Source organism: Apis dorsata, unplaced genomic scaffold (genome assembly GCF_000469605.1).
Source record: "Apis dorsata unplaced genomic scaffold, Apis dorsata 1.3 scaffold_74, whole genome shotgun sequence".
NCBI lineage: Eukaryota > Metazoa > Arthropoda > Insecta > Hymenoptera > Apidae > Apis > Apis dorsata.
Window position 1 is genome coordinate 1856140 of NW_006263372.1, and position 13625 is coordinate 1869764.

The 13625-nt window shown below is 18.8% G+C and overlaps 4 protein-coding genes across 7 annotated transcripts in view; 1 reads left to right on the forward strand and 3 right to left on the reverse strand.

The window, feature by feature from the left end:
* LOC102674424 (regulator of microtubule dynamics protein 1-like) overlaps positions 1-13625 on the reverse strand; it is a 19797-nt gene that overhangs the window by 2661 nt on the left and 3511 nt on the right. The gene's annotated exons all lie outside the window — the stretch shown is intronic.
* On the reverse strand, positions 3403-7354 carry LOC102674557 (phospholipase DDHD1-like). Of its 3 annotated transcripts, XM_031508145.1 has the most exons (11): positions 7236-7354; positions 6919-7078; positions 6134-6448; positions 5461-5625; positions 5259-5387; positions 5052-5193; positions 4865-4971; positions 4437-4750; positions 4042-4327; positions 3768-3902; positions 3403-3677 (listed from the first exon to the last, which is right to left on the reverse strand). In XM_031508145.1, exons 2-11 carry the CDS (start codon positions 6983-6985, stop codon positions 3532-3534), a joined length of 1806 nt encoding a protein of 601 aa, XP_031364005.1. In that variant the 5' UTR covers positions 6986-7078; positions 7236-7354; the 3' UTR covers positions 3403-3531. The 3 variants fall into 3 exon arrangements, with proteins under 3 accessions (XP_031364005.1, XP_006610640.1, XP_006610641.1); XM_006610577.2 differs by lacking the exon at positions 7236-7354 and having other exon boundaries at positions 6919-7153; XM_006610578.2 differs by lacking the exons at positions 4865-4971; positions 5052-5193; positions 7236-7354 and having other exon boundaries at positions 6919-7153.
* On the reverse strand, positions 8331-9648 carry LOC102674779 (enhancer of rudimentary homolog). Its single transcript, XM_006610579.2, has 3 exons — positions 9391-9648; positions 8841-8928; positions 8331-8733 (listed from the first exon to the last, which is right to left on the reverse strand). The coding sequence occupies exons 1-3, from the start codon at positions 9391-9393 to the stop codon at positions 8513-8515; spliced, it is 312 nt and encodes a 103-aa protein (XP_006610642.1). The 5' UTR covers positions 9394-9648; the 3' UTR covers positions 8331-8512.
* Positions 10177-13496, forward strand: LOC102674907 (glucose-6-phosphate isomerase). Its single transcript, XM_006610580.1, has 11 exons — positions 10177-10422; positions 10781-10874; positions 10969-11160; positions 11255-11335; positions 11419-11634; positions 11726-11965; positions 12113-12293; positions 12370-12488; positions 12606-12834; positions 12919-12985; positions 13064-13496. Exons 1-11 carry the CDS (start codon positions 10292-10294, stop codon positions 13185-13187), a joined length of 1674 nt encoding a protein of 557 aa, XP_006610643.1. The 5' UTR covers positions 10177-10291; the 3' UTR covers positions 13188-13496.

Here is a 13625-nt window from a genome sequence, read left to right on the forward strand (position 1 = left end):
TAAATTAATCAATTTTAAAAATAATTAAAAAAAAACAAATTATTTAAATTATTTAAATTTAAAATTATATAATAATATATACATTTTATTTTTTTATATATATTTCACATATAATAATTATGTTTGAGTAGCTTTAATATAACTAAATAATGTCATGTAATTATTGTGATTTATTATAATATGATATCATATAATAATTTTAATCTTTAAGTAGTATAATATAAAAAGAAAAAAATATATATTTTGATTACAATATATGTTTTTATATCTACATATATATAGTTGATATATTTAATTGGAATATATCATTTAAAAAGAATTTTAAAAAGAATTAGATTAGTTTATTAAAAAGAACTATACAATTATGCATACAAAAGAATTAAATTTGTCTAAAGATTTATCACAAAATTATCACTTCTTAATTTAATTACACTCACTTATTTTTTAATATTATTTAATAAAAATATATTATTGAAATAATTAAATATTGTAAAATTACTAAATAAAATTTTTATAATATTTTTTAATTTCAATTTTTAATACTTAGGATAAAAAGAATAAATTCAAAATTATATAAAGAATATTTTAAAATATTTTAAAATTATTTACATACAATATTCATATATAGTTAAAATAATATATATTATTATAACTAATAAAATGATTACATATGTGATTAGATTTTAAATTGTAAGAATAAATAAAGTATTTTTTTTATTCTAAAAAAAATGTTTAATATATAAATGTATCATTATATATTTATATATATATTTAATGGATAAATATCTAAAATTGAATAAATCTTAATTATATATTCTAATAACTTTGGCATTGTGTGTGTATGTGTGTGTTTGATATTAAATATTGTATTGAAATGTTAAATTTAAGATTTTTTCACTAAAAAAAATGTACATGCTTTACTATTGATATTTTAATTTTAATTTAGATATCTCATTTAATAACTGCACTATTAATTCAGAGATCTTTTCCTATGTATCTATTATGTGCTTTATTTCTTAAAACTTGTTATAATATTTATCTCTGAAATAGTGAATATTATTGTCATGCTACCAAATTATGTGTTGTAGATAAAGCTTCTTAAAAATTTATCATTACATAACATTCAAAAGTGCATCATTATTAAAATTTCTAAAAACTGATAAATTTATAATATTATAAAGTGAACACATTTACATATATAATAATATATGTAAATATTTTTTATGTATAATACGAATGAAATATATCAACAAAATTTAAATACAAATTTAAATACAAATTTGATAAAATAAATTTTAAAACATAACTATAATAGATATACTTTAAATTTTTAACATCAATAAAAAAAAAGTATAATAATATATTACATTTCAAATGTAATTTTATATATGAAGATTATACATAAGATTTATATAACATATAAAATATATGTTTCTTTTATTTATGAAACAAACAAAATGATATAAAATAGAATGTAAAATGATATAATTAAAATATGTTAGAAAAATTTGTATATATAATAAAATTAAAGAAAAAAATTCTAAAGCACAATATAATTATCACTAAAATAGTATATTATAATGCATTAAATATTAATAAAAAAATGTTTTCTTTATTTTAATGATAAATTTGATTATATAATACGAAAAGATAATTATTTTTTGTTTCTATTAATAAAATAAAAAAGATACAATTAATACCATTTTGTTTGTTTTACATAATAATTTTAGTTGATACAATCAATACAATTTTTTGTTTTATTTAAAATAAACTTTCAGCATATATGACGAGTTTCACTGTTCATAATAAAATAAAAGATTAACATTTAAGAAAAAAGAAATATTTAATACAATTATATCAAACATGACATCAGTTCAATGTATGTCCTGTTTAACTAGAAATGCTTAAATGTAGCAAATACAATAAAATGTAGCAAAATACAAATAATATGAAAAAATATTTCAGATAAAAATTGTATAAAAAAATGTATTATATTATGCAATATTAATTTTTGTATATATTGATATATAGATATATTTATATAGATATATATATATTTTCTATATATTTGTAAAAATAATAAACTTAATTTTTTAGACAAATTATATATTTTTTAATGTATTAATCGATTATTTTTCTATGAAAAAATATTAATTCATTTATTGAAAAATTTAATGATGATTTTGTTATATTATATTTAATTTAATATTTAATTTACTGATGATATTGAACTTGAAGTTTATAAATTTTATCATGTATGAAATATAAGGATTTTTTACATATTTCAAGTTAAAATATCTACTAAATTAAAATTTTTCGATTTTTTAATTTAATTATAATATAATTTAATATTTTTTTATAGAAAATAATAATATAGAAAATAAGCTATATCAATTATAATCCAAATTATATAGATTTATTTAAAAAATTAAAATTAATTTTCATACAATTTTTACATATTTAAACTATTTATACTATATAATATAAATACATGTAAGAAAATAAAATATATTTTCTTATCAACAACTTTTATCAGAAACATTTTTTTCGTATTTTTTGTATTTTTTCATAGTTTCAAACATTTCCAATTAAAAAAAACATATTATATTTATATGTAATATATACATAACAAATGTTCAACATTGTTCAATGTGGATGAATCATATTACCATAACTCAGTTATTTAAATATGTTACAAAACATTTGAAAAATAATTCACTGTTATTAATAAAAAAACATATATGTTATAAAATGTACAAAATATAACATAAAATTGTAATTTGGTATTAATATTAATTTTTAAAAACAAGAAAAGAAAATTATATTAATGTATAATATAATGAATTTATAAACTTTACATTATAAACTATCTTAGACTATTGTAATAATAATGAATTTTTAAAGTTAATTAATTTTTTAATTTTAATTTTTTAAAGTTAAATGTAATTTTATATTATAATATTATTTTCTTCTTTTTTATTGAAAAATAAATAAAAATAATAATTTTTCAATAATATAAGATATCTCATATAATACAGATTTTTGATAATATAATGTTCAATATTTATAATAATTTCAATAAATATTTCACATTAATTATATTTATAATGTGTCTAATGTATATTTATCATTTTAATAAAAAAAATACACAGAAAATTTGATAAAAAATTTGATAAAAATTTTGATAAAAAATAATAGAAATAAGATAAAATTATTTAAATAATTATTATTAATTATATTTAATAATTATTAATTAATTATATTATACTGTATATAAATGAGTTATCTTATAAAATATGTAAAATTACATTTGAGTTTTTGTGAAACTCGACTATATTAATCTTAAATTAGAGCGGTATAAAATGATTATGTAGAATCTATAACATTATTGTATCGTTTTTCTTATTATCACAGATTGTTTTGGTGGTAGGCCTACTTCCAATATTAAGTTAAGTTACTGGCCTACTATGGACTAGTAAATTTTAGTATTTCAGTATCTAATTGATTTAATTCTAAATGTACTAACCAACATCATGTTTCTAGTGCTGGAAAAAGTCTTGTTAGCACAAAATAAGCTACATCATAATTACTCCAATATGTTGTATGTGCTGCTAATGTGTAAAAATAATTTCTTCCTAAACTTGCTCGAAGTACATAATCCAATCGTTGTGTTAATTCTAATAATAAAGAAAAATATTATATTATATATTTCATTATGTAATTTTTATTACTAGTATATAAATTAAAAATTAATATAACATCTTTACCTTGTCCTGGTTGAATAGGTGTAGAAACACCTTCTTTAACATTCCAACCCGCTCGGACTAAACCCCAGAGACTCCAACCTTTATCTGGTGTGCGATTAGATATATCTACTGAATTATCTTCTCTTTCATCATTATCTATTATTAAATATTATTAAATATTATTAAATATTTAAAATAATGTAGATATTATACTTTTATTTTCTCCAAAAATTTTAAAAATAATTTTAAAATTTTAAAAAACTAATATAATATAAAAAATAATATAAAAAAATACCTGTAGGAGAAAAATTTTGGTCAGGATTGTTTATTGTTGGAGGTGATTGTTCTATTTGTTGACCATCAACTCCTCCATATGATGGAATAAGAACAGGTTCAATTTTGCTGTATTCCCTTTCGAGAAGTGGTTCCATTCTATAAGCTACAGGATCAGACCAGTGAAATATATTATAAAATCTTTTGCATAAATCTTGAGGCATCACATCAGTTTTGTTGGATAGGGAAGGTGTACGTAATGCAAGAAATACTGATAATGGAGAACCCAAACAAAATAAATTTTCTATCTGAAATTATAAAATATTTAATTTTTATAATATTTTTTTATTAGATCATATCAATTCATTCTTTATTATTCAGAATATTATAAAACAATGTATGTTTAGTGACACTTACTGGAAATTGTAATCGTTGTTTTAAAACTTCTTGTGTTTCTGGAGATGGAGGTCTTGTATCTGGACCCATCCAACCTGTGACAATATCATAAACAATTACACATCCCAATGAATGTGCTAGAATTGAAACTTTTCCTTTCCAACCTGGGTGACGACTAGCAAACATTAAATATAATCTATTTAATTCTTTTTGTAATCCAGCTCTTACTTCCCCTCCATAAAGAGGACTTGTATAATAAAGAATATCCATTGCTGACGTGTTTAATAAATGTCGTATGCTTACTACACTAAAAGGTGTGATAGCTTCTACTATACCTAAAAATTTTGATTATATAATTTTATAAAAGATATAAAATTTATTTATTAGTCAAAAACAAATAAATGTTACAAGATAATTGTATAATTTATTTATATATAATAATTTCTTACCACCATCAAGTTTTAATGAAGATCGCCATTCAACAGGAAAAAATTCTACTCTATAATTTGAATTGGGAAAGTATTTTTGTTTTAACCAATCTACACAATCTCTAAATCTGTTATAAATATCAAATGCAATAAATTAATTTTTGAAAATTTTCATATATTTATATTAAATACTATATATATTACATACAATGTTGTATTACGAATGATTTTTCCAGTATCTCTTTTTTGACCAATTCCATGAACTACAAATATTATATGATCAATATCATGAGGTTTATCTTCCTTTACAGCAAGAATTTTATATCCTCTTTTTAATTGATATCCTGTTGCTACAATATTCATTATAAATAATGTAATGATAATTATTATACAGACATACTTTTAAAATACTTACTTTTTGCAAAACCCAGTTTTGATGTTACACTACGCATTAATTTACTATGTCTATATTCACTATATAATACCACATCATTTATACTATGCCAATCAACATGAAATTCAGGAAAATTTTCAGTATGTAATACTAAAATAAAAGAAATTCATAATTATATCATGAAAAATAAAAAATAAAAATAAAATTAAAAAAAAATTTATACTTTTATAAGAGTGAGGTGTATCATATGTTGAAGTAGCTTGATCAGAAAGTTGCTTTTGAAAAAGATTAAGATGAACTTCTTCTATAATTTTAGATTGTTCTGTTTCTAAAGGTAGCCAACTACCATCATAATACCAAGTTCCTCTCATAATTTCCCATTCTTCACCTTCAAATAAAATTAATAATTATATTTATTTAAACAAAATTATATATAATATTATTTATTATTATATAATAAATTATAAATATTTTTAATTTAATTTAAAAGTAAAAAAATTAAAATATTAAAATACTCAATGAAATTTTCTATATGAAATATGTTATATATATTCTATATATAAAAATTGAAACAAATATTGAAATAATAAAATATATAATATTCTATAATATTCTATATATATATTCTATATATCTATGGTGTTTCAGTCATATTAATCATGGTTAAATATAATAGGCCACAATAAACTCAAGGACAAATCAATCAGTTTCTATAGTGGACATAATGCTCTCATAAAAAAATCATTAGTTAAATTAAATAAATCACATACAATTACAAAGAAATTTGTAATTCATTTAGTAAATAAAAAAATATTTTTAATTAATTTATATTCATTTTTATTTTATTAAATCATATTTAATAAAATTATGAAATTGAAATTGAATAAAATATATACCTGGACAATATATAGAAACACATTTCATCTTATCTAGTTCCACATCGTACATTCCTCCTCTAACTACAATTTTTTCAATAGGAAGTGCATTATTAGTTACATCACTATCTTTATTAAACAAATGTTGATAACTTTGCCAAGCATTTTCAATTCTTAAACTATCATATCCACAAAATTCTACCCATCTCTTATCTACACCATCTCTATAAAACCATCGTATTTGTTCTGCTGTTAAAGGTTCTGCATATGTTAATTCATTTGTTATATTCTGTGATTCTTCCTTTGTATTTGATTGTATGATTGTTTCTATAACTCCTTCAAATATTAAAATTTGAGATTAAGATAAAATAATATATATAATTTTTGTATAAAATTTTGATTAAAAATATTATAATTATAATATATTTTTAATTTTATTTGATTTAATATTTATTTTTGATTTTAAATAAAAATGCAATAAATAATAATAAAATAAAATAAAAGATTTAATATTATTTAACATAATGTACACTACATTAAAGTTACATAAATTAATGAAATTTTCCAATGATTGATATTGATAATCATAAATATTTTATATTCAATAATTACATAGTTCTATTAAATTATTTTTGATTTGATGCAATAAATATTACGTATTTAAATAATTTAAGCACGTCAATTATTTTTTAAAATATATTATACAATAAATATTTTTTTAGAAGTTACATGAATTTATGAACTAAATAATATTTAAATTAATAATAATTTTATAAATCAGTTTCGAACAGTATTGATAATTTTACCTTCACAACTTTGAAATTCCAGTGTTGTTTCACTGAAGGGATCAACTTCAATTTTACCGTCAGACATCCTGTCACTTATGCAATTATCACAGAATATTTTTTAAATCATGTGATTATAATAATTTGCAATATTTTATTTCATGTAAATTCTTCGTAATATCTAATGTATACAAAAAATAACAATTTTTATTAAAATTAATGTTAAACACTATTGAACATTTTAAAAGATAAAAATAGAATTATAATATAGTATGCATTTCATCAATGCAAAATATTTCTTATTATTGTTTATAAAAAAATAATTGAAATGATATTATTATTGGTTAAAAAAGAAAAAAATCTCATTCACAACTGAATATAACGTTAAAAGTTAATTGACGAACTAGCAATCGTCTTCTGCAGTACTTGAACGTTATCTAAATACTGATTTCCTTCAACAAATGCATTCGTTCATGATTCATTTACCTTATATATATACATATAAAATTCTTATTCTTGTATCTCGACGAAACTACTGCATTTAATAGCAGATAGCTGATACATGAACGCAATGCGTAAAACAAGAAGAATGCGATATATACAATTTATGTGTTTTTATACTATTATATAAAAATTATGTATACATGTAAATATATACTAACTATATTAATGAGTGATTAAATATAATGTTATGATAATATCATTTCAAGCATTTAAAAATAAAAAATATATAAATACTATATTATACTGCTTATATGTATAGTATATTACATACGTATATAACTTTGTAAAATTAACTTAGATATAACAGAAAAAAATAAATAAAATTTATATAAATGTAATATTTATTATGTAAAATGTTATTAATAATATAATCAAATATAATTAATTGTAATTATATATAATTTACTTAATGATGAATTTGTAATAATTTGTAACAATTTTTTTTAAGTTCGATCGGTAATTTCATTTTTACAAAAATTAATTTTTTTTGCTTTATTCAAAATTCAAATTATTCATAAATAAAATATAAATAAAAATAAAAAATATAATTTATATATAGTATTAATTTTTTAAATAATTTTTTCATATATTATAAAATAAAATTTATTTTGTAAATAAAAGGACATGTGTCAGTTAATAACAGAAAAAAAAACTGAAAATAATTATTTTAACATTGAAAACTAATACATAAATATTAATTAATTATTTTATTCACATCTAAAATTATTTTGATATAAAAATACACAATACAAGTTCTTTTAAATGTTCAATATTTATAGCTTTTGTTAATGAAATGATTAAAAATTTATTAAGAATATATTTTAATGAATATTTACATTTATCTGAAAATAATACAAATTTAAAAAAAAAAATTATTTTATCATTATGTACATATAGTATATATGTAAAATAAAAAATATATCTAAAAATATGCTTAAAAATAATTATTATTATACCTAAAATCAATATTTAATAAATTGCTGTATAATACATGAATATAATAGTACAGTTTCTTTATATATTTATTATATATTTATTATTACAAACAGTAATATGTCTTTACTTAAAGATAATTTATCTTATAAAGCATATATCTATTTTTATTTATTAATTATTTGCCATGTCCTGCAGCTCGACGTAATAAAACATATATTTTTTCTTTAATCCAATCTTTGTTATATGGGGCATATGTATTTGTAGATTTTTGGTAAACAAGGCATGATAAATCTGTAAGTTGATCAACAAAATCAAATAATTGACTGATATCATATGTTATAGTTGGTGTATTTGGATTTCGCCTCTTTAAATGTTCTTCATAAATCTTGCATACACCTACAAAAAAAATCAAATTTTTTTTATCTTTCTCAATTTACATTATATACATACTTTATTTTTAAAAATTGTTTAAACTTTAATATTCAAATTTTAAATACTTTTACCTTCCATACATTCATTAACACTTTCATAATCTGAATATGTTCTTGTTTCAGGTCTATTACCTGGTTGAACAAGCAATATTGTATGAGACTACAACAATAATAAGAATACATATTATAATTTAATTATTTTTATATATATAAAACAAATAAAAATATTTATAGCTAATTAATTTTTATTTATAAATATTTATAATTAGATTATTTTTTTGTATTTATTCATTAATAATATAGAATTTAAAAAAAACATTGTTTTAAAAGTGTTTATTTTATAAAAATATTATTGTAACATTAAAATAAATGTTTTTACATTTGATGTTAACATGTTTTTATATTTTCATACATATTTATATTATAATCATGACAATAACAATAGCATAATATCTAAAATCATAAACTCTATAACTATCAATTCATTAAAATATATTTCCATTATTAAAAAAATATAAATAAATATATAATATAATGAATAATAATAATAATAACAAATATTAAATAAACAAATATTAAATGTCCATCAAGATTTAAAGTAGTCAAAACAAAAGTCGATTACCATTTTTGCTCCTGGAATAAAAACAATCCACCAAATTAGTGGAGTCAACTTCTTTTGCAATTTTTATTACTTTGTCTACAATAATAAAAAAATGAAACGTTGAAACTTCTTCGAAAAGCAACCTAAAAATTTAGACTCCAGAGTTTTCGATGATTGCACTCAATTCAGTTAGAACATAGGTACTACATGATACATTGTTCCGTCGTTCCTTATGTATTCCGTAGTTCAATTTAGTTTTATATATTTAACATATTCATAAACAATTAATAATAAATTTAAAAATTATTATCTATTAATAATTATAATAAAATAAAATATATAAAATTTCAAAAAAAAAAATAAAGTTTTAATATCATTAAATATAATCATAATTATTGTAATTAAATTTAATCACATATTTAATTATGATAAATATATTATATTAAAAATATTAATTGCAAAACTATTTATTAAGTTAAATAAAAAAAGATTTCAATTTATTTAGCAAAATTATTATGCTTTATTACTTTTTTTATCGATTAAAATAAAAGAAAAAAATTTTACTAATAAATACAGAAATAAACAATTATCTTTATTTAATTAAATTTATATTAAATTCTCTTTATAATCGATAAAATTCAATAATAGCATTAATAATAAATTATATTTTTAAAATAAAGAAATTAATACATATATATTTAAAAATAATAAAATTAAAATAAACTATTTTTTTAAAGTTATTTTTTAAACATCATTTTCATGAAAATATCATAAAGTATAATTGAAAAAGACAATTGAAAAACAGCCTAAACATAAGAGAGTTAACATATGAATGAATGCAGTTTATAAATCGTTGATCATAGAAACGTATTTGGATTTGTGATTAGCAGCGCGGTTTTCTTAAATTAAAAAAAAAAAAAAAATGAAACCAAAACTACAATTAACATCTGAAGTAGCATGGACTAAATTGCAACAATATTTTTCCACAAATGGTTCAAAAATCAAAATATATGATCTTTTTCAACAAGATCCAAAACGCTTTGAAAATTTTAGGTAAGTTTTATTTGTCCTTGACATATGACCTTGATATGACCTTTCGAAAAATTTGAATAAACGCTCAAATAAAATTATCGCCTATAAATTTATTATGAAAATATTTTTCTTGCATTTTTTTTTATAAAATTAAAATGAATATTTTTATTATTTTAATTTTTGTAAATTTTGTAAATTTTTTCTTTATTTGATTTTATGCATATATATATATAGATATATATTTAAAGTATAAATTAAATTAATACAAAGAAATATATTTTGTATCAGAATGAGAAAAAAAATAACTTTATTATGATGAAATTAAAAAATTTAATTTAAAAAGTATTTTATTAATATTTAATATATTAATTATTATTAGCTTAGAAATTTCTACTCCTGAAGATGGACCAATTTTACTTGATTATTCTAAAAATCGTCTTACTAAAGAAGCATTGCAATTACTATTGGAATTGGTATGTATTAAAATTATTAAAATTATGTAATTATAAAAATTTATATAAATATAATATATTTTAATATATTTTGTCAAATTTTATTAATTTTAAGGCAAAAGCACGTGAAATAGAAGCTGCAAGAGATGCTATGTTTAAAGGAGAAAAAATTAATTTTACAGAAAATAGAGCAGTTTTACATATTGCTTTACGTAATAGACTTAATAAACCGATATTGGTTGATAATAAAGATGTAATGCCAGATGTGAATGCTGTATTGAATCATATGAAACAATTTACTAATGAAGTAAAATTAATATATATAATTATTACTTTTTTTATTTTATTTTTAATTTTTAGAAATAATTTTTCATGTAATATTTATTTTTCTTATGTTATAGATTCTTTCAAAACAATGGAAAGGTTTTACTGGTAAACCAATTGAAGATGTTGTTAATATTGGAATTGGTGGTTCAGATTTGGTATATATTATATAAATTATTGTCTTTTTATTTCAAATATAAATAGATTCTGTTTTCATTAAAATATAATTGTAATTATATAGGGTCCTTTAATGGTAACTGAAGCATTAAAGGCATTTCATATTGGACCACGTGTTCATTTTGTTAGTAATATAGATGGAACTCACATAGCTGAAACTTTAAAAAAATTGAATCCAGAAACAACTCTTTTTATAATAGCATCAAAAACATTTACTACTCAAGAAACAATTACAAATGCTATTTCTGCTAAAATCTGGCTTTTAGAAACTTTAAAAAATGTAAGTAAAAAATAAAATAAAAAATAAAAAAAATGTAAGTAAAAAATAGGAAATACAATTTCACAAATTATATTTCATAAATTTTTTATAGCCTACAGCAGTTGCACAGCATTTTGTTGCATTGTCTACTAATAATCAAAAAGTAAAAGAATTTGGTATTGATGAGAAAAATATGTTTGGATTTTGGGATTGGGTTGGAGGACGTTATTCATTATGGTCTGCTATTGGTTTATCAATTTGTTTGTCTATTGGATTTGAAAACTTTGAAAAATTATTAAGTGGAGCACACTTTATGGATCAACATTTTTGTACTGCTCCATTAGAAAAAAATGTAAATACTTAATTCTTACTTATAATTAGATTTTTAGCTTAGTTAAGTGAAATATTAAAATATTGAATTATTATATATTTAACAAAACATTGTACATATATATTCAATGAAATATATCATATATTCATATCACACATTATTTTATAGGCATCAATTATATTAGCTTTGCTTGGAATATGGTATCATAATTTCTATAAAACTGAAACACATGCATTATTACCATATGATCAATATTTACATAGATTTGCTGCTTATTTCCAACAAGGAGATATGGAAAGTAATGGAAAATATGTTACACGAGAAGGAAAAGTTGTGAATTATACTACTGGTAAATATTTTACGTATTCTATTGTATATCTAGAAAAAAAAAATGTATGAAAAAAAAAATAAATAAATGTCTTAAGGTCCAATTGTGTGGGGAGAACCAGGTACTAATGGACAACATGCATTTTATCAATTATTACATCAGGGTACGAGACTTGTTCCTTGTGATTTTATAATTCCAATACAATCACATAACAAGGTACTATTAAAATTAATCATTTAATTAATCATTTAATAATTTTAATAATTAATAATTTTAATAAATAATAGAATAATAAATAATAGAATTTTAATAATAATAGAATTAATACTTCAGGTTCAAGGAAATCTTCATCATAAAATTTTGCTTGCAAATTGTTTTGCACAAACTGAAGCTTTAATGAAAGGAAAAAATGAAAACGAAGCACGAACTGAATTGCAAAAAGCAGGCATAAATCCTGAACAAATAAATTTGTTATTACCACATAAAGTATTTGAAGGAAACAGACCAACCAATACTATCCTTCTTAAAAAAATAACGCCTTTTACTCTTGGAGCTTTGATTGGTAAATTTAACATATATAATATATTAAAATATTGTTTATATATATATTATATATATTATATTTAAATATATTTTATTTTTATAGCTATGTATGAGCACAAAATATTTGTACAAGGAATTATTTGGGATATTAATTCATTTGATCAATGGGGGTAAATACTTATTTCAATATTTAATAATTGAAAATTTTAAATGAATAAATAATAAATAAATCAATTTTATTCCAACAGTGTTGAATTAGGGAAGCAGTTAGCAAAAGTAATTGAACCTGAATTAGAGAGTACTCAACCAGTTACAAATCATGATTCATCAACAAACGGGTTAATCGCATTTGCTAAAAAATATATTTCTTAAATATTTCTTGATAAATATATATAAAATAATTGATGTTATATAATTAAAAAAATTTTAATTATTATAATGAAATTATCAATATTTAAATTGTTAGATAAATAATTTTTTAATGTTCTTTAAATTAATGTTAAGTTAATACTAAGTATTATATTCCTTTGCATAAGTTATAATTGATATATTATAAAATTTTCATTTACATTAATGTAATTAATGTGAATGAAAAATATAAAATGATTGTTAAATAATATTGTATTATAAATAATATAAATTGTTAAATATATATATAATATATAATATATATAAAAAATATTTAGCAGAGCATTAATTTATTTTGTTCTTGCAATATTGTTTTATTATTTTTATATAAATGTTTCATATAATGTTTAATAAATAATATAATAATTATTGATATATTTTTATCTTTTGTTTGTAATATCT

Bases quoted from the DNA above. Each gene is read 5' to 3' on its own strand.
- LOC102674907 (XM_006610580.1), top strand. From the start codon at position 10,292: ATGAAACCAAAACTACAATTAACATCTGAAGTAGCATGGACTAAATTG. The intron at 10,875-10,968 runs GTATGTATTAAA...ATTAATTTTAAG, and splicing joins TGCAATTACTATTGGAATTG to GCAAAAGCACGTGAAATAGA. The intron at 12,835-12,918 runs GTAAATTTAACA...TTATTTTTATAG, and splicing joins TACTCTTGGAGCTTTGATTG to CTATGTATGAGCACAAAATA.
- LOC102674557 (XM_031508145.1), bottom strand. From the start codon at position 6,985: ATGTCTGACGGTAAAATTGAAGTTGATCCCTTCAGTGAAACAACACTG. The intron at 4,328-4,436 runs GTAAGTGTCACT...TTATAATTTCAG, and splicing joins AACAACGATTACAATTTCCA to ATAGAAAATTTATTTTGTTT. The intron at 3,903-4,041 runs GTATTTTTTTAT...ATTTAATAATAG, and splicing joins CCAAAATTTTTCTCCTACAG to ATAATGATGAAAGAGAAGAT.
- LOC102674779 (XM_006610579.2), bottom strand. The intron at 8,734-8,840 runs GTAAAAGTATTT...TTTTTTTTGTAG, and splicing joins TGTTAATGAATGTATGGAAG to GTGTATGCAAGATTTATGAA.